The following is a 24096-nucleotide window of genomic DNA, read 5'->3' on the forward strand; positions in this document are numbered from 1 at the left end:
GAGACACCACAACACTACATAAAGAGAGACCTAAGACAACATAGCATGGCACAATCTTTTATTTATTTTGTCAACTGTAAAAAAATATATATATAAAAAAAGCACAAAACTATGTAAAGTTTTTTATATTCATGTTTTATTTTTTGTATTAATGTGTACTCATTGTCTTGATATTATACAGGTAATTCTTACAGATATGATATAGTAAATACACAGAGGTTAGCCGGCAGGTCCGATCCGCTTGTTTACAGCTGCACTAGGGTCGGACAGCATTCCTCTGTAAATTAGGACAACGCGGCGCCGGTGGGAGATATGGCTCGGAATACGTACCTCAATGCAGGGATGAGAAATGAGTTCTACTCCGAATTGTCCCATTATCCCTACTGTTACACCAAGAAGATTGAACGTCTTCTTAGGATAATGGGACAATTTGCAGTACCAAAACATTTCTCATTCCTGGATTGAGGCATGTTTTCCTAGCCATATCGTGTCCCCGGCTCCACAATGTCTTAATATACAAATGTATGCTGTCAGGTCCTAGTGCAGCTGTAAGCAAGCGGGTTGGATCTGCCGGCTAACACAGAGGTGTGACCAATATAACCAAAGAGTCACCCTCACAAGAAACCACTAACCCACCCACCCACACAAACTCAATTTTATGCACACACATACCTAAACATATATCCCTTAAAAGTATTGAACAAAAGATAAAAATGTAAAACGTTTGACCACAAACCCCCTTATTTCCCCCATGTCTTAACCCTTCAGACATCCCACCAACACTGTTATTTTGAAAATGAATATGCTAATTAATACTAGTGTTTAACATAATTAGAAAAATACAAATAAAAAAAACGCAGGAAGGCAACTAACGAGACGAACAAGATCATTTTCTGTTGAGAGGAAGGAACTAGACTTGTGATAAGGTTCAAGGCCCTGAGGGGGACATCTTGCTCTGACAGAAACAAAACAGTAAGTACAAATTGGATGACCAAACACTGGCAAGCATTAAAAGCAAGGAAAGCCATTTGACATAGAGGAAAGGACATTTCTCCAGTTTGTTCAGTTCATCATCCATATTCTCCCATGACTGCATTTAGTTAATACAACCAGGCCATTGTGTCCATTGGTCAAATATGAACAAGTAAGCATACAGAGAGATAAGTATAGGTTTCAGGAAGGCAATAAAAGTAGACTGATTTTAAACCAAAAGGGGGAGAGGCCAGGGAACTCAGCATTGAAAAAGCTTATGGCACAAACACTGGGGTGGGGATGTGTACAGGCTAGGATAGAACAATCACAGAGTTGCATTTTGAGTTGAGGAACTATGACATTCCTAACCTTTGTAAGGATCTCAGCAAAGGCCACTATAATATAGTTTCTTCAGTCTCCTCCATCCAAATCTCAAAGGAATAGAGGATGTTACCCTCCAATAGAATGAGTTCCCGGACTCAGATTAAGCCTACTCCTAAAATGCATGCTCAATTAAGGATCGCCATTCAAGGTGCTTTTCATTCCAGGAATAGGTTTAATCTCAATCTGGGAAACCGGCCCATAGTCTGATCAACAGAAGACTGGGAGAGCTACTGATTAACACATTTAATCCCACCTACTACAGACCTTATACTAGACTAGAGCCCTGTATGCCCTTTGTCAGCATTGACAGCTAAACAAGAAGTCAACCCAGAATGACAGTGATATGTTTACGTACTAATAAAAGGTAGAGTATCTGCATCATGTACATACTGCTGCAAGGAGAGTGAACTGAACTCTATTTGATTGCGTTGAAGAAAGAAAACAAAAAATGTATCTCAATCCATCTGGAGCCACATAAAATACTGGGTGTCAATCACTCCGCAGTAGTTAGGTTTTTTTGCATTAAAAACTCACTCACACATTCACTCCCTTCATCGGTTCAGCCACATAACTTCACCACCATATCCTTAACCTTTAACCCAGCCACCACCAGAATCATCACTCTTGGCCTTCGTCGGAGCGCCATTTTAAGAAGTCCTCCTTCCGTGCATCTGGCTTGATCTGGTTCCGCATGCCCCCCAGTAGGTTGGACGTTGCCTCGGACGCCACTATTAAGGGACGGACGACGGTGGGCGGGATCTGCCGCAGGACTCCGCCCACAGCACCAGGCAGACCTTTCTGCTCATGCCCGCGAGACGCCACGTCACATAGCGTTTGAGCTGTGTCCATCATACCCTGGGAAACAGACAGAAAACAGAGTGTTAGTGAGAGTGTTAGGCCTTTTATTGTCATTCTAAATTGGTTGATTTAAACACATTTATTTATTTATCAGTAGAACATCTACCTCTCTGACAGTGTCATAGGCCTTAGCCACGCCCTCTCTGAGGTCGGCCGGCTGGTGGGCGCGGCGGGGCTGGTTGGAGGGCGGCCGGCCCTCTGTGATGTAACGGTTCAGGGGGGGCGTTGGGGATAGGATGTCATACACAGTCTCCGCTGTGGCCTTGAGGAGAAAGAGCAGGATTATGACAACTCTGTAAGAGAGTGAAGCACATCAAAGCAATGGAGGAATCTGTATTACTGGTCCCAGTGGCTTCTACATGTATGGTTGCTTCTAGTCTTTCAGTTCTTTCCTACATGGTTTAGGTATGCTAACCCTTTGGCCACAATCTATGATACATGACTGTAAGAATAGTGGTATTAACATGTATGGTGTGTAGTACATGGGATGCATTGTTTCAACCTATATGTCTATGTGAGCTGCACGTATGATTGGTATTCTACCGCTGTGTGGCCTACGGACAGTCTGTTGCCTGCTAATAGTCTGTGGTTAGAGGTCAGAGGTCAGTAGTACCTGTATGGCCTGCACCAGTCTGTTGCTGAGCTCCAGAGCAGCAGAGGCAGTGGAGGTACCAAAGGATGCTGCCCCCCGCTGGAGACCCCGGATAATGCGGCCGTCCCGTCTGTACTGCTCTATGGGCATCCAGAACAAGTCCCTCACTCCATGGACTAGAGAGAGAGAAAGTTACACAAAAAAAACTATTGAGATCAACACTAAATTAGGTTTTGAAAGTAGGCTAGCTATAAACATACTGCAAGAGAACAATTCTATTACTATGGTTATAACTCAGGGACTACTAAAGGGACAACGGCAAAGAAACAAAGAACACCATACAAGTGACGTCACTTCCTGTACTTACACAGCTGAACTACAGAGTGCATGGGGCCTACACCTCCCAGAATGCCCGGCAGCTGGTTCTTTCTGATGTCTGTCAGCCACTCAGTGACAGCATACTGAATCACCTTATCTACACCTAGAAGTCTGGGAGGAAGAGATAGAGAAAAGCGTTATGAAAAAGACACTTGCTTCAGACTACAGAGAAACCCCACAGAGTTAGTGTTGTTGTACCCATGTCGGCAGCAGAGTCTCTTCAGCTTCAGTTCAGAGCAATTCAGCTGGGCCAGACCAATAAGAATCCCTGCAAACGTTCCCTAGGAAACAATCATAGTGCAAAGGTCAAGTGTGTGCCATAACATAACCACAGAGATGAGTTCACTGACAAAGCATCACAGTTAAAATGTCCTTTGTCCTTTCACCTGCTCAATGACCACATGCTTGCCCTGGTAGTCAAGCCAGATGGGGACTTCAGAGGTGAAACGGAACTCCCTTAGAAAGGAAAGACAATGAATAAATAATTGACACATTCGAAATAGACTTGTTTTTTTTAATACTTTTTGGGAGGATTAAGTTAGTAATTACCGGAAGTAGATTGGCTGATCAGTGGAAGAGGTGGAGCCAGCGGACGAGGAGCTCTGCTCACTATAGGTGGTTTCTACAGAAGCAGTGAGGTCAGGACCCAGACCAGAAGTGGTCTCTGTGCCAATGACCCCATCTTCAGTGGGCTTCTGAGAAGGGTCTGTCTTTACTGTGAGAGGACAGAGAGAGAAAATGAAGAAAATAGGAGAAAGTATTGAGTGGTTGAGGAGGATATATACACTGGGATCGAACCCCAGACTGTAGTGATGCCGCAACACTGTGTTGCTGTGCTTTAGACCGCTGCGCCACTCAGGAGGCTCGACAAACCATTTCTGTATGGACCTCACTTTGTGCCCAGGGACATTAACATGCTGAAACAGGAAAGGGCCTCACAAATTTGTGCCAACAGTTTGGGGAAGCACAGAATCGTCGAGAATGTCATTGTATGCTGTAGCGTTAAGATTTCCCTTCACTGGAAATAAGGGGCCTAGACCGAACCATGAAAAACAGCCCGAGACCATTATTCCTCCTCTACCAAACTTTACAGTTGGCACTGCATTTGGGCAGGTAGAATTCTTCCTGGCATCTGCCAAACCCAGATGTGTCCGTCGGACTGCCAGATGATGAAACGTGATTCATCACTTCAGAGAACGCGTTTCCACTGCTCCAGGAGTCTAATAGCATTAAGCTTTACACCACTCTAGCCGATGCTTGGCATTGCACATGGTGATCTTAGACTTGTATGCGGCTGCTTGGCCATGGAAAACCATTTAATAAAGCTCCCAACGAACATTTATTGTGCTGGCGTTGCTTCCAAAGGCATTTTGGAACTTGGTAGTGAGTGTTGCAACCAAGGACAGACAATTTTTACATGCTATACGCTTCAGCACTTGGCGGTCACGTTCTGTGAGCCTGTGTGGCCTACCACTTCATGGCTGAGCCGGTGTTGCTCCTAGATGTTTCCACTTCACAATAACAGCACCTACAGTTGACCGGGGCTGCTCCAGCAGGGCAGAAATGTGACGAACTGACTTGTTGGAAAGGTGGCATCCTATGACAGTGCCACGTTGAATGTCACCGAGCTGTTCAATAAAGCCATTTTACTAACAATGTTTGTCTATGGAGATTGTATGGCTGTGTGCTCGATTTTATACACCTGTCAGCAACAGGTGTGGCTGAAATAACCGAATCCACTAATTTGAAGGGGTGTTCACATACTTTTGTATATATAGTGTATGATACAGAGCACCACAAATTAATGCTATGTATGACTGTTTTCCTGATCCATGTGACCTGAGCAGTCAAAAAGCTTTTTTGTAGAGTACAAAAAAACACAGTGATGGTGCTCACCCTCAGCTGCAGGATCCATAGGCAGGTAGGGGTTAACTCCAGCAGCCAGACTACTGAAGAAATCCTTTAGGAAGAACAAGGCATCCTGGTCGATGTTGAGTCGGAGGGGGAGGAGGCTGATTCTTAAACAACACTCTGGACCACCTACACCTGAGTCTGGACACACCTGCAGGGCCTTCACTGTTAACTGGGACACACAGAGAGCAAATCACAACCCAATATCATAGAAAACTTAATTTAAAAAAATGTCACCTTTATTTAACCAGGTAGGCCAGTTGAGAACAAGTTCTCATTTACAACTGCGACCTGGCCAATATAAAGCAAAGCGACAAAAAACAACAGAGTTACACATAGGACAAACAAAAGTACAGTCAATAACACTATAGAAAAATCTATATACAGTGTGTACAAATGGAGTAAGGAGGTAAGGCATAAATAAGCCATAGTAGTGAGGTAATTACAATTTAGCAAATGAACACTGAAGTGATAGATGTGCAGATGATGATGTGCAAGTAGAAATACTGGTGTGCAAAAGAGCAAAAAAGTAAATAAAAACACTATGGGGATGAGGTAGGTAGTTGGGTGGGCTATTTACAGATGGGCTATGTACAGCTGCAGCAATCGGTAAGCTGCTCAGATAGCTGATGCTTAAAGTTAGTGAGGGAGATATAGGTCTCCAACTTCAACGATTTTTGCAATTCGTTCCAGTCATTGGCAGCAGAGAACTGGAAGGAAAGGCGGCCAAAGTGGGTGTTAGCTTTGGGGATGACCAGTGAGATATACCTGCTGGAGTGCGTGCTACGGGTGGGTGTTGTTATCGTGAACAGTGAGCTGAGATAAGGCGGAGCTTTACCTAGCAAAGACTTATAGATGACCTGGAGCCAGTGGGTCTGGCGACGTATATGTAGCGAGGGCCAGCCGACGAGAGCATACAGGTCGCAATGGTGGGTGGTATATGGGGCTTTGGTTACAAAATGGATGGCACTGTGATAGACTGCATCCAGTTTGCTGAGTAGTGTTGGAGGCTATTTTGTAAATGACATCGCCGAAGTTGAGGATCGGTAGGATAGTCAGTTTTATGAGGGTATGTCTGGCAGCGTGAGTGAAGGAGGCTTTGTTGTGAAATAGGAAGCCGATTCTAGATTTAATTTTGATTTGGAGATGCATAATATGAGTCTGGAAGGAGAGTTTACAGTCTAGCCAGACACCTAGGTATTTGTAGTTGTCCACATATTCTAAGTCAGAACCGTCAAGAGTAGTGATGCTAGTTGGGCGGGTAGCGATCGGTTGAAGAGCATGCATTTAGTTTTACTAGCATTTAAGAGCAGTTGGAGGCCACGGAAGGAGTGTTGTATGGTATTGAAGCTCGTTTGGAGGTTTGTTAACACAGTGTCCAAAGAAGGGCCAGATGTGTTTACAGAATGGTGTTGTCTGCGTAGAGGTGGATCAAGGAATCACCCGCAGCAAGAGGGACATCATTGATATATACAGAGAAAAGAGTCGGCCCGAGAATTGAACCCTGTGGCACCCCCATAGAGCCTGCCAGAGGTCCGGGCAACAGGCCCTCTGATTTAACACAATTAACTCTATCTGAGAAGTAGTTGGTGAACCAGGCGAGGCAGTCATTTGAGAAACAAATGATCTGCCGATAAGATTACGGTGATTGACAGAGTCGAAAGCCTTGGCCAGGTCGATGAAGACGGCTGCACAGTACTGTCTTTTATCGATGGCAGTTATGATATCGTTTAGTACCTTGAGCGTGGCTGAGGTACACCCGTGACCGGCTCGGAAACCGGATTGCACAGCGGAGAAGATACGGTGGGATTCGAAATGGTCAGTGATCTGTTTGTTAACTTGGCTTTCGAAAACTTTAGAAAGGCAGGGCAGGATGGATATAGGTCTATAACAGTTTGGGTCTAGAGTGTCTCCCCCTTTGAAGAGGGGGATGACCGATGCAGCCTTCCAACCTTTAGGAATCTCAGAGGATACGAAAGAGAGGTTGAACAGACTAGTAATAGGAGTTGCAACAATGGTGGCGGATAATTTTTGAAAGAGAGGGTCCAGATTGTCTAGCCCAGCTGATTTGTACGGGTCCAGGTTTTGCAGCTCTTTCAGAACATCTGCTATCTGGATTTGTGTGAAGGAGAAGCTGGGGAGGCTTGGGCAAGTAGCTGTGGGGGGTGCGGAGCTGTTGGCCGGAGTTGGTGTAGCCAGGAGGAAAGCATGGCCAGCCGTAGAGAAATGCTTATTGAAATTCTAGATTATCGTGAATTTATCGGTGGTGACAGTGTTTCCTAGCCTCAGTGCAGTAGGCAGCTGGGAGGAGGTGCTCTTATTCTCCATGGACTTTACAGTGTCCTAGAACTTTTTGGAGTTAGAGCTACAGGATGCAAATTTCTGTTTGAAAAAGCTTATAATTCCACTGTAAATTAAAATCATTGTTAAAAACGGACTTTCACAACAAAAAGTAAATAATGATAAATGGCTATAAAAAGCCTCTTCTCTCACCATGTTGGAGTGTGCTCTGCGAGGCATGCTCTCGCTTGTGTACAGGTAGAGGAACTTGTTGAGCTGGGACGAGGCCAGGCGGTCGCGTATCTCCAGCTCCTGAACGATGAACACCTGGCGGGACAGAGGCTGCTCGCCCACCGCGCCAACCCCCACCCCAGGCACCCCTCCCTCCTGACACGGCCCAGCCGCAGACACCACCACCGGATACGACTCGTGCTGGAAGCTCACCTGGAATAGGAATGGCACATTTAACTAATAGTACCAGTTGTCTCCACGTTGACAAAAGCATCGGTTGACATTTATGCTACACTCCAACTGAACATATCCTTACAATGGGGAAAAAAATGAATTAGCTTTCCATTTTGTACAGAGAAAAAAAATCAAAGGCAAACAATATCTTTAGAGTACTGTATGGACACACCTTGTGCACACAGTACATACAGTCTCCCTACCTTGGTGAGCTGGATCTCCATGAGCAGGTTGTGTTGTCGTCCACCACCTCCAGCCCAACGCCAAGAATTCTGAGGCCGTGACGGAGCAGCGGAGCGGGACGGGGACCCACGCATCCCAGAGGGGGCAGAGCGACCCCTAGAGAGAGAGGGGGGAAGGAGGGAGAAAGGAGCTTGATGATCATTCAGAGAGAAATCTTACAAATTCAAGTGCCTGTTGCTGGGTTATGTGTGCAAACAAAAAAGTTAAGAAAAGATTTACTTAATAAATTAAAGTAAAAAAATTGAATCAAAAAGTAACATAACAATAATGACGCTATATACAGTGTGTACCGGTAAAGAGTCAATGTGAGGGGGTACAGGTTAGTCGAGGTAATTTGTAAAGTGACTATGCATAGATAATAAACAACGAGTAGCAGCAGTGTAAAAACAGAGGGGGTTGGGGGGAATTTGATTAATTGTTCAGCAGTCTTATGGCTTGGGGGTAGAAGCTATTAAGGAGCCTCTTGGTCCTCGACTTGGTGCTCCGGCACCGCTTGCCGTGCGGTAGCAGAGAGAACAGTCTATGACTTGGGTGACAGGAGTCTCACAATTTTTTGGGCCTTCCTCTGACACCGCCTAGTATATAGGTCCTGGATGGCAGGAAGCTTGGCCCCAGTGATGTACTGGGCCGTACGCACTACCCTCTGTAGCACCTTACGGTCAGATGCCGAGCAGTTGCCATACCAGGCGGTGATGCAACCGGTCAGGATGCCCTCGATGGTGCAGCTGTAAAACCTTTTGAGGATCTGAGGACCCATGCCAAATCTTTTCAGTCTGAGGGGGAAAAGGTGTTGTCATGCCCTCTTCACATCTGTCTTGGTGTGTTTGGACCATGATAGTTTGTTGGTGATGTGGACACCAAGGAACTTGAAACTCTCGACCCACGTCGATGTTAAAATGGGGGCCTGTGCGACCCTCCTTTTCCTATAGTCCACAATCAGCTCCTTTATCTTGCTCAGATTGAGGGAGAGGTTGTTGTCCAGGCACCACACTGCCAGGTCTCTGACCTCCTCCCTATAGGCTGTCATCGTTGTCCTTTGCACATGAACGGCCGCTCATTCTGAAAGAAATTGCAATGTACATATTTACACTTAGACGTCGTTGTTATCTCTCCGTTGAAAACACTTGATCGTCCTGTAGAGTCTCTGGTTAACTTTCCCAGAAGTCACAATCTTTTGTGGTTGTCGGTGTTTAGGATGGATACTTCAGAGTACCATTCGGAAATGTTTTCATAGATAGATGCTTCGGCGGTTGTTGGTATTCTCGTTCTAGATTTAGGTAATTTCTAGCTGCAGACTAGTTAATTGTACGTCTAAGATTTGCTCCTATTCTTTAGTGATCAATAGTCTGAGTTTAACCACTTCCAGCCGTGTAGCCAAACTACAGCTGTATGGTCTCCGATGGCCTATAGAATTGTAGCCTTTCCAACGTGGGAACTCCGTCCCGGTGTTCTCTGACTTCTTAACCATTCGAGACGTCCTGCTTACCCTGGGTTTCTTTGGCATGAAATGTAAATTTCGTCACGGATGGTTTTATACACTTCAGAGAAAAGGGTGGTCCATGACACCTAATGTGATGTCTGGGTTCATGGGTGTGGCCACTGGCTAGTTAATCTTTACATGAAAATCCATACTCTCATTTAGAAGGTTAACATCACATTACATCTTTTCACAAATAGTTTCATGTTTAATCACATATGTTTCGCAATAATTAGATGTAAAACTGACAGCTTGGAAATGTACACTTTAAGAGATACAGTTGTGTGTTTCCTGTCCTTCATGAGATCACAAAATGAAACGCACTCATCATAACTGTCCCTTAAATCAATCCAACATTCTCAAAAATATATAAATATTGTTTAGTTCTCCCATTTTGGGGATTAGGAATTTTGAACAAAATAAGTTCTTTGTTCTGGTAGACTCTCTCAATACTGCATGGCAGTTTCTACCAGGTATTTATAACCTGTCGTAAAGTCATACATCTATGTAGAGAGAGAGAATGAGGGGTGGGGCTATGATCCTCCCCGAGGGCACGTCCTGACATGAGAGTTACAAACAATGTGAAAAAAACTAAATATCACTGTTGGTTAGGAGCCCGTAAAACGGCAGCCACCCCCTCCGGCGCCATTATTAATTATAATTCTGTGCATTTGTCTGTATACGTGTGTATGGGCACCTGTTTCCATGCTGCGTGTGTGTAGACATGGCCTTGCCCCCGAAATCTCTCCCTCCGTACAGATGCCAGACAACAGACACCTCTCGTAGCACCACCCTGCTCTGGGGGACAGGGAAGTGGCTGGGGGCCCGCAGCAGGTCAGAGCTGCCCCGCGGTCGGGAGAAGTGGCCCTCCCTCACCCTGATAGGACCCTCAGTTAGCACCGTTACCAGGGGCTCCCCGTCTCTGGGCTGAGGGTGAATTGATGAACATGGACACCAGAATAGGTTTAGTACTTCATGTCGCATAATTAAATTCCATGTGAACTACGAGTAAGTAGTATGGCGAGATGAGGGGGATGAAGATGAAATAGAGAAGAGAGACGCACAGGTATACCCATCCCAGGAGCCTCTAGGATGCAGAAGTCCTCGTTGTCCTCTGAACCCTCAGAGCCCTCCTCTGACATCATATCCGCCTGCACCTCAGTGGCTGTCACCACCAGTCCGTCAAGCTCTGATTCCTCCCCGTCAATGACAACAGGTGGGGGGAGCTTGGGAGCCTCCCCGGGGAACAGGTAGACAGAGACAGGTGAGCCCCGCGGGACTGTGGGAGAACCTGGAAACACACAAGGAAATATTCCACATATCCAGGAGTGATCACCATCCTCTATTTAATATCTATTATATGTATATAGAGGACTGTAAGCCGCTCTGGGTAAGAGCATCCGCTAAATCAGTGTTTCCCAACTACAGTACCCCCAACAGAACACATTTTTGATGTAGACCCGGACAAACTCACCTGATTCAACTCATCGAGGGCTCGATGATTAGTTGAATCAGGTGTGCTTGTCCGGGGCTACATAAAAAATGTGCGCTGTTTTGGGTATTGGAGAACCGGAGTTGGGAAACACTGATCTAAATGACGAAAACATAAAATGTTATATCTAGAGATGCTGAACTACACTGTCATTTAATAGCCCGTTTTACCCGAGTCCATATCCTCATCTGGATGGCTCCTCTCGGTGTCAATCAAAGCATCAAGGAGATCGCACTGGTTGATCTCAGCAGTCTCAGCTGGAGGGCAGGGTGGCAAGGAGGCGGGACTTTCTGACAACTAACATGACACGTAAACACAGACAACAGATCAGGGATGGACAACTCCAGTCCTCAGGGGTTGAGATTCAAATAATTGCGTTCTAAAACTGAAGATCACGATTAGTTGATTATTGGAGTCCGGTGTGTTAGCTGGGGCAAAAGTGTGACACTAATCAGGCCCTTGAGGACTGAAGTTGCCCATCCCTGCAATAGAGAGTTTACGCTAGTGGAGTCAGTCTCCTGCAATAGAGAGTTTACGCTAGTGGAGTCAGTCTCCTGCAATAGAGAGTTTACGCTAGTGGAGTCAGTCTCCTGCAATAGAGAGTTTACGCTAGTGGAGTCAGTCTCCTGCAATAGAGAGTTTACGCTAGTGGAGTCAGTCTCCTGCAATAGAGAGTTTACGCTAGTGGAGTCAGTCTCCTGCAATAGAGAGTTTACGCTAGTGGAGTCAGTCTCCTGCAATAGAGAGTTTACGCTAGTGGAGTCAGTCTCCTGCAATAGAGAGTTTACGCTAGTGGAGTCAGTCTCCTGCAATAGAGAGTTTACGCTAGTGGAGTCAGTCTCCTGCAATAGAGAGTTTACGCTAGTGGAGTCAGTCTCTTCTGCCGCTCCACAGTTTCAATCTCTTCAGTTGTTCTCACACAACATTTATCCGAACAAACATACAAAATCTGTTCCAGACCTTAAGGTAGTATATACTAGTCTAATGTATATAAACAGCACAGGAATTAAATCATCAACATGTATTGATCACATCTTTACTAATGCAGCAGAAGTTCTCTTTAAAGCGGTATCCAGATCCATCGGATGTAATGACCACAATATAGAAGCCATATCTAGGAAAACCAAAGTTCCAAAGGCTGGGCCTAATATACTGTATAAGAGGTCATACAAAGTTTTGTAGTGATTCCTTTATTGTTGTTGTAAAGAATATTTGTTGGTCCGTGGTGTGTAATGAGGAGCAAGCAGACATTGCTTATCCCAGTTACTAATAAGCATGCACCCATTATGAAAATGACTGTAAAAACTGTTAAAATGTGGAATAATGAAGATTGAAAAATTGTATGGTTGGGAGGGATGAGGAAAAAGGAATGGCAAATAAGTCTGGCTGCACAATAGATTGGCAAACGTACTGCAAATTGAGAAATCATGTGAATAAACGGAATTAAAAGAAGAAACTACACTATGAAACAAAGATAAATGACAAAGAATGACAGTAAAAAGCTTCAGAGCGCCTTCAATTACATTTTGGGAAAAAATGAAAACTCAGCTCCGTCATTCATTGAATCAGATGGCTCATTCATCACAAAACTGACTGTTATTGCTAACTACTTTAATGATTTTTTTCATTGGCACGATTAGCAAACTTATGCATGACATGCCAGCAACAAACGCTGACATTACACATCCAAGTATATCTGACCAAATTATCAAAGACAAGAATTGTAATTTTGAATTCCGTAAAGTGAGTGTGGAAGAGGTGAAAAAATGATTGTTGTCTATCAACAATAACAAGCCACCGGTGTCTGACAACTTGGATGGAGAATTACTGAGGATAATAGTGGACGATATTACTACTCCTATTTGCCATATCTTCAATTTAAGCCTACAAGAAAGCGTGTGCCCTCAGGCCTGGAGGGAAGCTAAAGTCATTCAGCTACCCAAGAATAGTAAAGCCCCCTTTACCGGCTCAAATAGCCGACCAATCAGCCTGTTACCAACCCTTAGTAAACTTCTGGAAAAAATGGTGTTTGACCAGATGCAATGCTATTTTACAGTAAACAAATTGAGAACATACTTTCAACATGCTTATAGGGAAGGACATTCAACAAGCACAGCACTTACACAAATGACTGATGATTGGCTGAGAGAAATTGATGATCAAAAAATTGTGGGGGCTGTTTTGTTAGACTTCAGCGCAGCTTTAAACATTATCGGTCATAGTCTGCTGCTGGAAAAAGTAAAGCCAGTGTGTGTATTTATGCGGATGACTCAACACATCAGCTAATACAGCTACTGAAATGACTAACACTTAAAGTGCTGCAGTTAGTTTCAGAATGGGTGGCAAGGAATAAGTTAGTCCTAAATATTTCAAAACACTAAAAGCATTGTATTTGGGACAAATCATTCACTAAACCCAAAACCCCTGAAATAAATATTGTAATGAATAATGTGGAAATTGAACACGTTGAGGTGACTAAACTGCTTGGAATAACCCTGGATTGTAAACTGCCATGGTCAAAACATATTGATACAACAGTAGCTAGGATGGGGAGCAGTCTGTCCATAATAAAGAACTGCTCTGCATTCTTAACAGCACTATCAACAAGGTAGGTCCTACAGGCCCTAGTTTCTACCTTCTTAACAGCACTATCAACAAGGTAGGTCCTACAGGCCCTAGTTTCTACCTTCTTAACAGCACTATCAACAAGGCAGGTCCTACAGGCCTTAGTTTCTACCTTCTTAACAACACTATCAACAAGGCAGGTCCTACAGGCCCTAGTTTCTACCTTCTTAACAGCACTATCAACAAGGTAGGTCCTACAGGCCCTAGTTTCTACCTTCTTAACAGCACTATCAACAAGGCAGGTCCTACAGGCCTTAGTTTCTACCTTCTTAACAACACTATCAACAAGGCAGGTCCTACAGGCCCTAGTTTCTACCTTCTTAACAGCACTATCAACAAGGCAGGTCCTACAGGCCCTAGTTTCCACCTTCTTAACAGCACTATCAACAAGGCAGGTCCTACAGGCCCTAGTTTTGTCGCACCTGGGCTATTGTTCAGCAGGTTGGTCAGGTGCCACAAAGAGGGACTTAGGGAAAGTGCAATTAACTCAGAACAGGGCAGCACAGCTGGCCCTTGGATGTACACAGAGAGCTAATATTAATAATATGCATGTCAATCTCTCCTGGCTCAAAGTAGAGGAGAGATTGACTTCATCACTACCTGTATTTGTGAGAGGTATTGACATGTTGAATGCACTGTCTGTTTAAACTACTAGCACACAGCTCAGACACCCATACCCCACAAGACAGGCCGCCAGAGGTCTCTTCACAGTCCCCAAGTCCAGAACAGACTGGGAGGCGCACAGTACTACATAGATCCATGACTACATGGAACTCTATTCCACATCAAGTAACTGATGCAAGAAGTAGAATCAGATTTTAAAAAGTATAAAAATACACCTAAATGGAACACTGAGGACTGTGAAGACACACAAACATAGGCACAGACACATGCATACACACACACACACACACACACACGATAACATACGCACTATACACACACACGTATACATGGATTTTGTGTTGTAGATATGTGGTAGTGGAGATGGGGCCTGAGGGCACACAGTGTGTTGCGAAATCTGTAATGAATTCATTGTAATGTTTTAAAACTGCCTTAATTTTGCCAGATCCAAGGAAGAGTAATGGGGATCCATAATAAATACTGGTCTGTCTGTCTTACCGGCAGTTTCTGTCCAGCGATCTCAGTGGGTGAAGTGTGTCGGGGGGGTGGGTGCAGGTCTCCCTGGGAGACCAGGTACTGCAGCATGTTGACCAGGGCAGCACAGGAGTCAGCACAGGTGTGGAGGTGGACCACGTTGTTGGAGCAACGCAGCTCAAACAGAGGCTGGGACTGGGAGAGAGAGAGGAGGGGATTGGAGCAGAGGAGAAAGGAAGACAGAGTAGATTTGAGACCAACAGTCTCTTAAGTTCAAACACACAGACAGATGTATAATCACACAAAATTGGCAGGCTAAGAACTTACCAGTTTTCCTGTATCACTGCCTTTCCATGTGGTAATGGCCAGCTCCAGCAGATCAATGTCCAGAACACATACATAGTCTGAGGGGAGAGAGAGAGAGAGGGCGTTAGAATTGAACACACACTCAGATGCAGATGTACACACGCGGTACAGTTAATCGTGTGGCATACCTCGTCTCAGGTCCACAACATCACTTTCACATTTATCAGAGAGATACAGTGCAGAGTCATCCAGGATAAACCTGAGGTGAAAGGTGGCAGTGTCTACGATGATGTTACTCGACAGAGAGAAGGATTCTGCTGTGAACAACACCCTCAATGGAAGATACAAGGGCCTGAGAGACAGAGACACGAGAGAAGTGAAAAATCATTATGTTAATTTATTATATTCCTTTGTCCACATATGTAGATCTGGTGTGTGTGTACCTGTAGTCCACGGCACAGGTGGCCAGGTGTGTGTGTAGGACGGTAATAACTGCAGGAGATGTGTAGCCCAGGATCGGGTCATCAATGACATCCAGAAAATCAACCAGCTGTCATGAAGAAACACAGCCTCACTAACCAAACACACCCCACGCAGTCAAAGTCAAATCATGATATGTGCCTGAAGCTTCTCTGCTTTGGTATGTATTAGGATCCCCCATTTCCCTCATACCTGTTCGTGCCAGCTGTGATTGGTCTGTGCCATCTGATGTCGCATAGTGGCGCCATGGAGACGAAGGGCGACCAGGAACTCCTGTGAAACACACACAAACACAGAATTAAGTTAGTGATATTTCTTAAGCTTTCCACATCACAAGCACAGCTAACTTACAAGCGCAATCAAAAGGTGATATTCAAAGAATAAATGAGAAGATATGAATGTTACCTTGACGTTCCTCTGAGGGTCCAGGGTTATTTTGAAAGCCGTGGATAACATGTGGACCTCAGTCTCCCTGCCTTTCACACTGCTCACCCCCACCTCTGTGGGGTAAATGGTAGGGTCCAGATGCCCTGGGGGAGTGAAGCTGGGCATTTCTAACCGCCTAGGGACGGGGGAGTCTTTCACTACAGCTGTGAGGGGGAGGAAAAGGGTTAGTGACCAGAAAGGAAAGAGGTAAGGGCTGTCAGTCATTTAGAAGAGATTAGCTCATGGCTAAAAACAATCTACATGAAAACACATGGATTGTCACACTACTACATGTGATTAGGAAGGTACTACCAGAGCTAAACCCTGATATCACAGAGTCATTCCACTCACCTTTGTGGTAAAGCTCCACCCTCCTGCTCTCCAAGCACAGGAAGCTGAGATGGGGGTTATTCTGATGCTGCGCCACGCTGAACATCTTTCCCCCTTCCAGGTCCAACATGAGCTCCCCGTGACACCGGTCCTCCTGACTTCCTGTCTCTCCCTGAAGGAGGCGAAACAGGAAACTATTTATTTATGTGTCTTCCTTAGAAGAATCATAGTACACACATACATTCAATTTGGGTAATAATATCATTCCTTCAGGCAGTAAGGTCCAGTCAGGATTTGAACCAGGAACCAAAATCTCTCCAGTCTATATACCTAGCTAACCATTTATTGTAAGATGTAGCTGGTTCATTATTTGCTCACCTTGCTGTCCGTCATGGCTTGGAGGCGGCCCTTCCCTATGACGATGGTGAGGGAGAGCAGGCTGAGGTCGTGGTTAGGGCGGGGCTCCGACTGCCCGCATCTGGCTGATACACTGTCTGTGTAGAACTGAGCATCTTCCTCCTCGGAGTCTGAGTCTGAGAGACCAGAAACATCACAGTTATAGAACTGCTGAGCAACAACACATTTCACATGGTCTACAGGGGTGCTGACTAAAGAGTTGCTCAACACATACCACTTGGCAAGCCATTTTAAATTCAGAGCTTTAAATAGACTAAAGACATTAACAAGTTGCTACACAGAGATTACCCAATTCTGTCTGACCAGTTTTAAGTGGTTTACAAGTCTCAGTATGGGGTTCTCACCTAGTTTGAAGGCAGACTTGCAAAGATGGAAATAGTCATTGTCTTGGCGACGGTGTTGGGGGCTGTGGTCGCTCTTAGGGTCTGAGGGGGGAGGGGCTTCCCACATCAACAGGTCATTATTGATCCTACAGGGATGGAAAGGGAGAGAGGAGAACGAAGGGAAAGAACAGAAAAAAGAGATTTCAAATGGTGTAAACAAATAAGCAACCTAGCAGAAAAAGAGAGAGACACACCTGTTGTAGACACTCTGGAAGGCCTGTTTGCTGGGCAGGAAGATGTAGACCAGGGGCAGAGAGACGTCTACTACACACTGAGACACACACTGAGACTGGAAGTGTTGCATCTCCTCTGGGTCTGCTGGGATCACCATCTGAGAGGAGGAGATGGGCAATGAGGAAAGGTTAGACTGCAACTTTCAGAAAGTGGGTCAAATAAAACCAACATCTTTAGGAAGTGATTGTGTGTGAGAAAGGGATGGTGAGAAACTGAAAACTGGTCCAGAGAGGGACGGCCAGGGGTGAGAGAGGGGCGGCCAGGGGTGAGAGAGGGACGGCCAGGGGTGAGAGAGGGACGGCCAGGGGTGAGAGAGGGACGGCCAGGGGTGAGAGAGGAGTCTAGGTGTTTGTAATGGGATGGTGCGGTACCTCTTCAGTCTCGAACATGGTGCGGTTGGAGGAGAAGGGAGAGCTGGTCTTCTCTCGGAGTTCACAGGGGTTCTCAAACGACATGGACCCCAGGTCCCTCATCAGACCCACCCCTACCCCCCCTAACCCTGACCCCAGACCCTCTCCTCCACTCACACGCACTGACAGCCTGGAGAGAGGGAGAGATAGATAGAAGAGAGAGATGTAAACTATACAGTAGGTTGATGTGCAACGTTGACTTCTGAAACACATTAAATCGACACAGCCAAGTGACACAGCAAGTGAAACAAACTCCCCTAAAACACATGTCCCAGAAACACACTCACTTGGCCATGGAGTCTTGACTCTTCTTGACTCTGATACAGGGGAAGGAGCCTCCCTCCCAGCCCTCATACGTTCCTGAGAGAGACAATGAACAAACAATTGCTCAAAATGTGAGTGTTACTGTTTGTGTGTATATTTTACTGTGTGTGTGTGTGTGTGTGTGTGTGTGTGTTCCTCACCGTGCATGTCACTGAAGCTGGCCTCCAGTAGCTGTGTGAGGGAGCCATGGGAGGCGCCAGGGGGTGCATGGGGATCCGGTTGTAGGTCAGGGCCCTCCTGGGAGCGGATATCCAGGTCACACAGCTCCAGCACCAGGTTCTCTTGCCGCACAGCCCTCTGGGAAGGCGGGCGTCGGAGGGGGTACGGCCGGAGGTCCGGGATGGGGAAGCGGAGCTTGAGGATGGCGTGGGGCGAGAGGAGGGAGAGAGAGGAGTGCAGCTCACTGCTCTGGGTCTGAGAGACGGATGGGAGAGTAGAATGTTCAAAGATAAACAATCGAAAACATAAAGCAAACCTGACATTACTTACTTCAATTGTGAGGCAGGCATATCAAAAACATTATCAAATGGCGCCTCTTAGTGGCTGATGGCTTGCTAAGTGTTTACCTGTGTGTGGATGGGTCCTCCTCCTGTCTGTGTGGGACAGTGGCTGCAGGCTCTGCTCAGAGGCGCCAGTCGACTCAGTATGTCCAGGTCCAACTCAGCACTCAGCTCTCCCAACTCTACCCTCACTACACTGTCTCTACGCAGCACACGCTGCCTCCCCTGCAATACAGAGACATTGACATTTCAGGAGGAGGGGGTAGCAGGTTAACAGAGGAGACCAAAGCAAAGGAGACCAATGACATATTAGCTTTTGAACATGTTCAACTGATACAAACACACAGTGTCCTGGTTTACCTTGCGCAGGTGTTTCTCTGTGAGACTGTAGTGTAGCTGTGCACAGGGTCTGGCTGTAGCTCCCACTGTGAACATTCCAGCACGCTGGAAGTGGAGCAACTAGAGAAGGAGGGACGAGTTATATCCTGGGCAATGCTAGCCCTTGCTGCAGCACACTGTATTATGTGGAATGTTGTGTTGAAGCCCTCAGATCATCTCAAATAACAGCCCCTTTCCTACCTCAGTGTATTGGGGCTTTCCTGGCTCCCAGAGACACTCAAGCAGCTCTAGCCTACTGAAGGACAGGTCAGAGGTCACAGCACGAGAGTGGCGACCTGCACTGCGCATCTCACACGCCACCTGTACCGCTGCTCCAGTCATCCTGAGAGAGGAGAGAGAGAGAGAGAAGGGGACAGAGATGGAGAGCAAGAAAATGGGACAGAGATGGAGAGCGAGATATGAGAGAGAGAGCAAAAGAGAGCAAAATAAGAATTATTTATTGATATGTCGGGCAGGTCTTGATTTATCTGAGGAGTGGTGGCCAATGTTGAAGAGGCTATTGTGTGTTTGTACCTGAGGTGTGAGTGGGGGCAGGCTTTAGCAAAGCTAGCTCTGAGGTGGTGGAAGTCTCTCTCGCTGAACATGCTGTCTTTGAAGAAGGCCAGCTCCCGGAAGAACACCTGAGACACCTGGGCTAATGAGGAAGCTGTGTCCAGCCCGGGGGGCGGGTCCTGCTCCAGTAGGGTTAGGGTGAGCCCGCCAAGCGAGAGGCGGAGCAACACCTCTGGCTTCAGTGGCTCTGATTGGCTACTTCGCCCTGGAGGAGGAGGGGTTAATAACATAAGTTGTATAGTTTTTGTTATCTGTGAAATGTGTACAAGACAGTGTGAGTGTTACCTGGTATTCTGCTACACTGGGGCAGGCTGGATAGTGATCCTGGTACAGGATAACGCCTGGGACCCTGTGGTAAGCCCTGGGCGTAGCTAGCCTGGCTGTGTGTAGACGACGCCATGCTGTCGGAGAGAGAGCGCGCGGACGTCACACTGCTAGTCATACCAGGACCCATGGAGAAGAACATATCTGAGAGAGAGAGAATGAGAGAGGGAGGAGAAAGAGAGCAAGAGACCGAGACAGCAAGTGAGTAAACACAGAGAGAATGAGCACTATGCTTCACATGTCTAGTTCAACCAAGCTCTCACAGAACATTATGCAGCAGCAGACTACTGTACACGTGTCCTGCATAATTTCTAGGGAGTTTTTCCTAGCCACCGTGCTTCTACACCTGCATTGCTTGCTGTTTGGGCTTTTAGGCTGGGTTTCTGTATAGCATTTTGAGATATCAGCTGATGTAAGAAGTGCTATATAAATACATTTGATTTGATTTAGCTACCCTCTACGTACCCCCGTTCTCCAGACCGGTGAGGTAGGGCTCCATGTCAGGCTCTTCGTCCCAGTCCGGATCTCTATCTCCGGGGCTGGAGCTCAACTGTTTGCTCAAGTCCTCCTCTATCAGACGCAAGTCCTCAGAGTCCAGGGGACGGCTGTGAACCCCAGCACCACTGGGCTTAGGCTCTGGTAGGATAGACAGGGAGGAAATCATACATGGTCAGCAGTACACAGTGTGGATGAAGATGTGCATGGTTAAAAGACACTGAAATGTGGATCCAAACAAAGTGTGTTCAGTTAATTGAGTTTTGTTCCACTGTCAATGACATGAGGATGTGGAACTAAGACATGTGGAATGCAGGTGGGGAGAAACAGGTAACCAGTTTCCTTACTCACCTGTGTCGATGCAGAGGGCAGACAGAAGGTCGGTCAGGTGAGTGATCTGGTCTGGGGAGAGAAGCAGGTGGAGGCATCCCACCTTCCCATCCAGCTCCAACTGAAAGATAAGGAGAGACAAGTGGCTGTAATAACAGTGACAGAGCAAAAGGACCAAAGCAAAACAGAGGTTCTTGAAAACTTAAGTGAACACAGGAAGGAACTTAACAAATCCACTGAAACACACACACCTTAGGTCCAGGCAGCATGTCGTTCTGTTTGATCTTGACCGTGGTCTCCATGAAGCCAGAGCAGCTGCCGATGAGGAGGGGCTGCTGGGCGGCTGGAGGGTCACCTTCCTCCTCACCACCACCCTCCTCCTCCTCCTCACCACCCTCCTCCTCATTATCTTCACCACCCTCCTCCTCCTCCTCCTCTTCGCTGGCTGAGGCTGAGGCAGGGGTGTCTGCTCTTAAAGGACCCTGTGAAGGAGAGGATGATTACCAGCACTACTGGTTGGTAGTCTGTCAGCCAGCCACTAGGGGGAGTGTGAGAGGAAATATGAGTTTATGTGAGTATCTATAAGTGGATATTTAGTCTCTAAAAGATGTGTGTGTGTGTGTTATATTGGGATCAAACTTGAGTATATGCATGTGAGAGTGTGTGTACATGAGGGTTTTTTTAGTGCCGTGGTCAATGTAAAACTGTGCGTGTTACCTGGGGCCCTCCGGTGGTCTCGTACAGCAGTTGAACAGAGCTGAGCTGGAGGATCTTGTGCAGGAAGGCAGGCGGCTGGTGGATGTCTACAGGCACCGTCTGGCTGGGGTCCCTCACTGCCTCGTCACAGTACTCCAGCCTGCAGCACACCACACAGCCACCGGGGGCAGAGCACTCAGCACAATAATGCTATATTGCCTTCAACCTCAGCCAAAACACCCACCACACACACAAGCTCTACTAAAGATAGTGAAGCTTCTCCGAGATTCAGATGTTCTCTTTGAATCTACAGACAAATCCTGAGACAGATTGCCATTACAGGTTTGCCTGAAGTGTTTCCTCATCTCCTGTCCTTCCTGACTTCTAAACTGGTTAGGTGGACAGACCAAGACAGGCAGTGTGAGAATGTCAGTTCCAAGCTTGTGAGGCAGTGTGAGAATGTCAGCTCTCTTTCTCCTCCCTCTCTCATTCTCTCTCTCTCAGATATGTTCTTCTCCATGGGTCCTGAGAACACACAGGCAGTGTGAGAATGTCAGTGTGGTGAGAACCAACATACCGTTTGATGTGCACCTCTAAGGCAATGCCCGTCTCCATGTCCAGGCGCTGGTGCTCTATCCGGACGATGGTGTCCAGGAGGGTGACTTTGATCCGACGCAGGACTGCAACATAACACAAACAAGGACATCCGTTATCACTAAGCATATTGGTCACAAAGAAACCAGAAGGGACACCAGTGATTTGATATCAGTCCTTATCTCACAAGCTTGGAATTGACAGTACATGACTTTGACTCCACAGTTTTAAAATGACAGAAAAGGTTGTTATCTTCAGAAGAAGGCACTAACCAACCACTGGGGACAGTTCAGGAACAATAATGACAACTTTAAAATAGTCCCTGCCCCCCTCCCACACACACAAACAAGGCCTACCCAGTGACTCACCAGTCTCAATAGTTTGTGCAAACATCTCCAGGCCCTCCAGTGGAGCGGGCGGCTCCTCTGACGCCTCAGGGGGGTCCTTTAGACACTCCTGGGCCAGCTGCATGCTGGAGGTCATGCATGTGGACCAACCCTGGGAGTCCAACCCCCCACCTACAATTAAACAAAAACAAGGCATGATTCAGCTGGCTCTGAGAAATGTTGAGCATGGGATAGTAACATGTCTTCTCTTGAGCTCAGACATTTACAACAAAGAGTTAGCTAGTATTAGACCTTACTGTATTTGTCTTCGTTGACAATAACATTCTAAAATGTAGCTAATCAATGGTTACCACTACTTCCTTCCTGAACCTGACAGGCCTGCGGCAGTGACAGGAACAGGAGCTGAAACAATAACACGGTAATAACAAAGATCTCATTAGTCAGGCAGACTGGCTGTCAGGCTGAGACTTACTGCTCCTGTACTTGGGTCTGCATGTTATCTGAAGGCCTGAGATGACGAGGGTGCAGTGGTCGGTGACAAGAGCTGACCAGGGAATTGTCACCTCTATGCTGCTCACAAACCCATCCACAATCTCAAATGGAGCCCCAAGAGACTCCAAGAGTTCGTTGACTGCCTGGGGGAGAGGAAAGGAGGTGTGATGAGAAATTAAGAGATGAGTGGAAGATGACGTTGGAAAAAGAAACATCGTGTCCTACAATAAACAGCTGGTGGAAATGGCTTAGGGCAATGGGTTTGTGTGTTCTGCTGATTGAAAGTGAGTGCGTTTGCAAGACCTAAGTATAACTTGGTCATATATATTTCAACTGAACTGCAGCGACACTGGATGAGGTGAGTTATTTTCCAATTAGATGCTGACAAAAATATCTCGGAACGGCTGTTCCTTGAACTCACGAGAAGCGAGGATATGACGTTGATTGTTGTTATGTTCAGGTCTTGAAATTGCGAAATAAGTTAGTTGAGGGTCGGGGTGCATGGGAACACACAAAAGCGACCAGTTGTTCCCGACAGTTAAACGGCCTTACTACTTTCACTAACTTACCCAAACGTCGATGTTGATTTCTTTGATGACACCACTACCATTGTACAGGTCCAAACTTAACTGTTCCAAACTCAGTCGTTCTTGCAAGAAGTGACCGAGGTAATGCTGTAAGAGGTACCGACAGGCCCGCTTCTTGATTGAGCCTGACCAGGGGAAAAGCCAGCGAGACATATGGCCAGCAAGTTCAGGGTGAGGGAGCGAAGAGATGGAGGAAAACGAATGCGAAAACAGTCCTCTGGCAACTGCATAACAAAGAAAGCAAAGTGTACTAACGAAGAACGAGCTACATGGCTAGCTAGAAGGGGCTAAGGGAAAGCCGTCTCTCGGAAATCCTTTGTCAGGACCGATGAGTCCAACGTCGTTGTACAGAACGTTCAACTCGTCTATGGTTGTTCCAGTTAATCTTTTAGCTGTATTTCTGTCGAAACTGGACGACAGATCTTCTTGCATATCTCCCGTTTCTCAGGGTTGTTTATTGTTTTCATACTTGAACTGAATGTATGGTGGGGACGGCGCTGCGTCATTGCGTCATCAGTCGCAAAAGCCGTAAAGTAGATCGATGTACGCCATCTTTGGAAGGTCAAAACAAAACGGTTTGCGCGTTCCTCTTGTATACCTCTGCCCAGGCGTTGCTGATACATGCCAGATCTTACAACGTCTGAATAGTTATTTTACGTATTAGCTGACCACTACATGCAATTGGTTGATGCATG

At 46.3% G+C, this 24096-nt stretch overlaps 1 protein-coding gene across 2 annotated transcripts; it reads right to left on the reverse strand.

The window, feature by feature from the left end:
- Positions 1–114: 114 nt before the first annotated feature.
- atg2a (autophagy related 2A) lies at positions 115–23891 on the reverse strand. Of its 2 annotated transcripts, XM_038993583.1 has the most exons (39): positions 23384–23891; positions 22795–22957; positions 22344–22493; positions 21959–22061; positions 21403–21541; positions 20937–21167; positions 20707–20806; positions 20326–20496; positions 19822–20004; positions 19498–19741; positions 19165–19306; positions 18946–19044; positions 18652–18810; positions 18226–18499; positions 18049–18121; positions 17723–17891; positions 17312–17448; positions 17079–17203; positions 16696–16850; positions 16339–16489; positions 15967–16151; positions 15754–15834; positions 15525–15631; positions 15270–15433; positions 15103–15179; positions 14800–14970; positions 11223–11349; positions 10625–10851; positions 10258–10487; positions 8044–8179; positions 7589–7819; positions 5081–5267; positions 3734–3899; positions 3571–3640; positions 3383–3465; positions 3174–3295; positions 2828–2982; positions 2321–2476; positions 115–2211 (listed from the first exon to the last, which is right to left on the reverse strand). In XM_038993583.1, exons 1-39 carry the CDS (start codon positions 23552–23554, stop codon positions 1975–1977), a joined length of 6051 nt encoding a protein of 2016 aa, XP_038849511.1. In that variant the 5' UTR covers positions 23555–23891; the 3' UTR covers positions 115–1974. The 2 variants fall into 2 exon arrangements, with proteins under 2 accessions (XP_038849511.1, XP_038849512.1); XM_038993584.1 differs by lacking the exon at positions 115–2211 and having other exon boundaries at positions 2336–2507.
- Positions 23892–24096: the final 205 nt, after the last annotated feature.

The sequence above is a fragment of the Salvelinus namaycush genome, chromosome 5 (assembly GCF_016432855.1).
Source record: "Salvelinus namaycush isolate Seneca chromosome 5, SaNama_1.0, whole genome shotgun sequence".
NCBI lineage: Eukaryota > Metazoa > Chordata > Actinopteri > Salmoniformes > Salmonidae > Salvelinus > Salvelinus namaycush.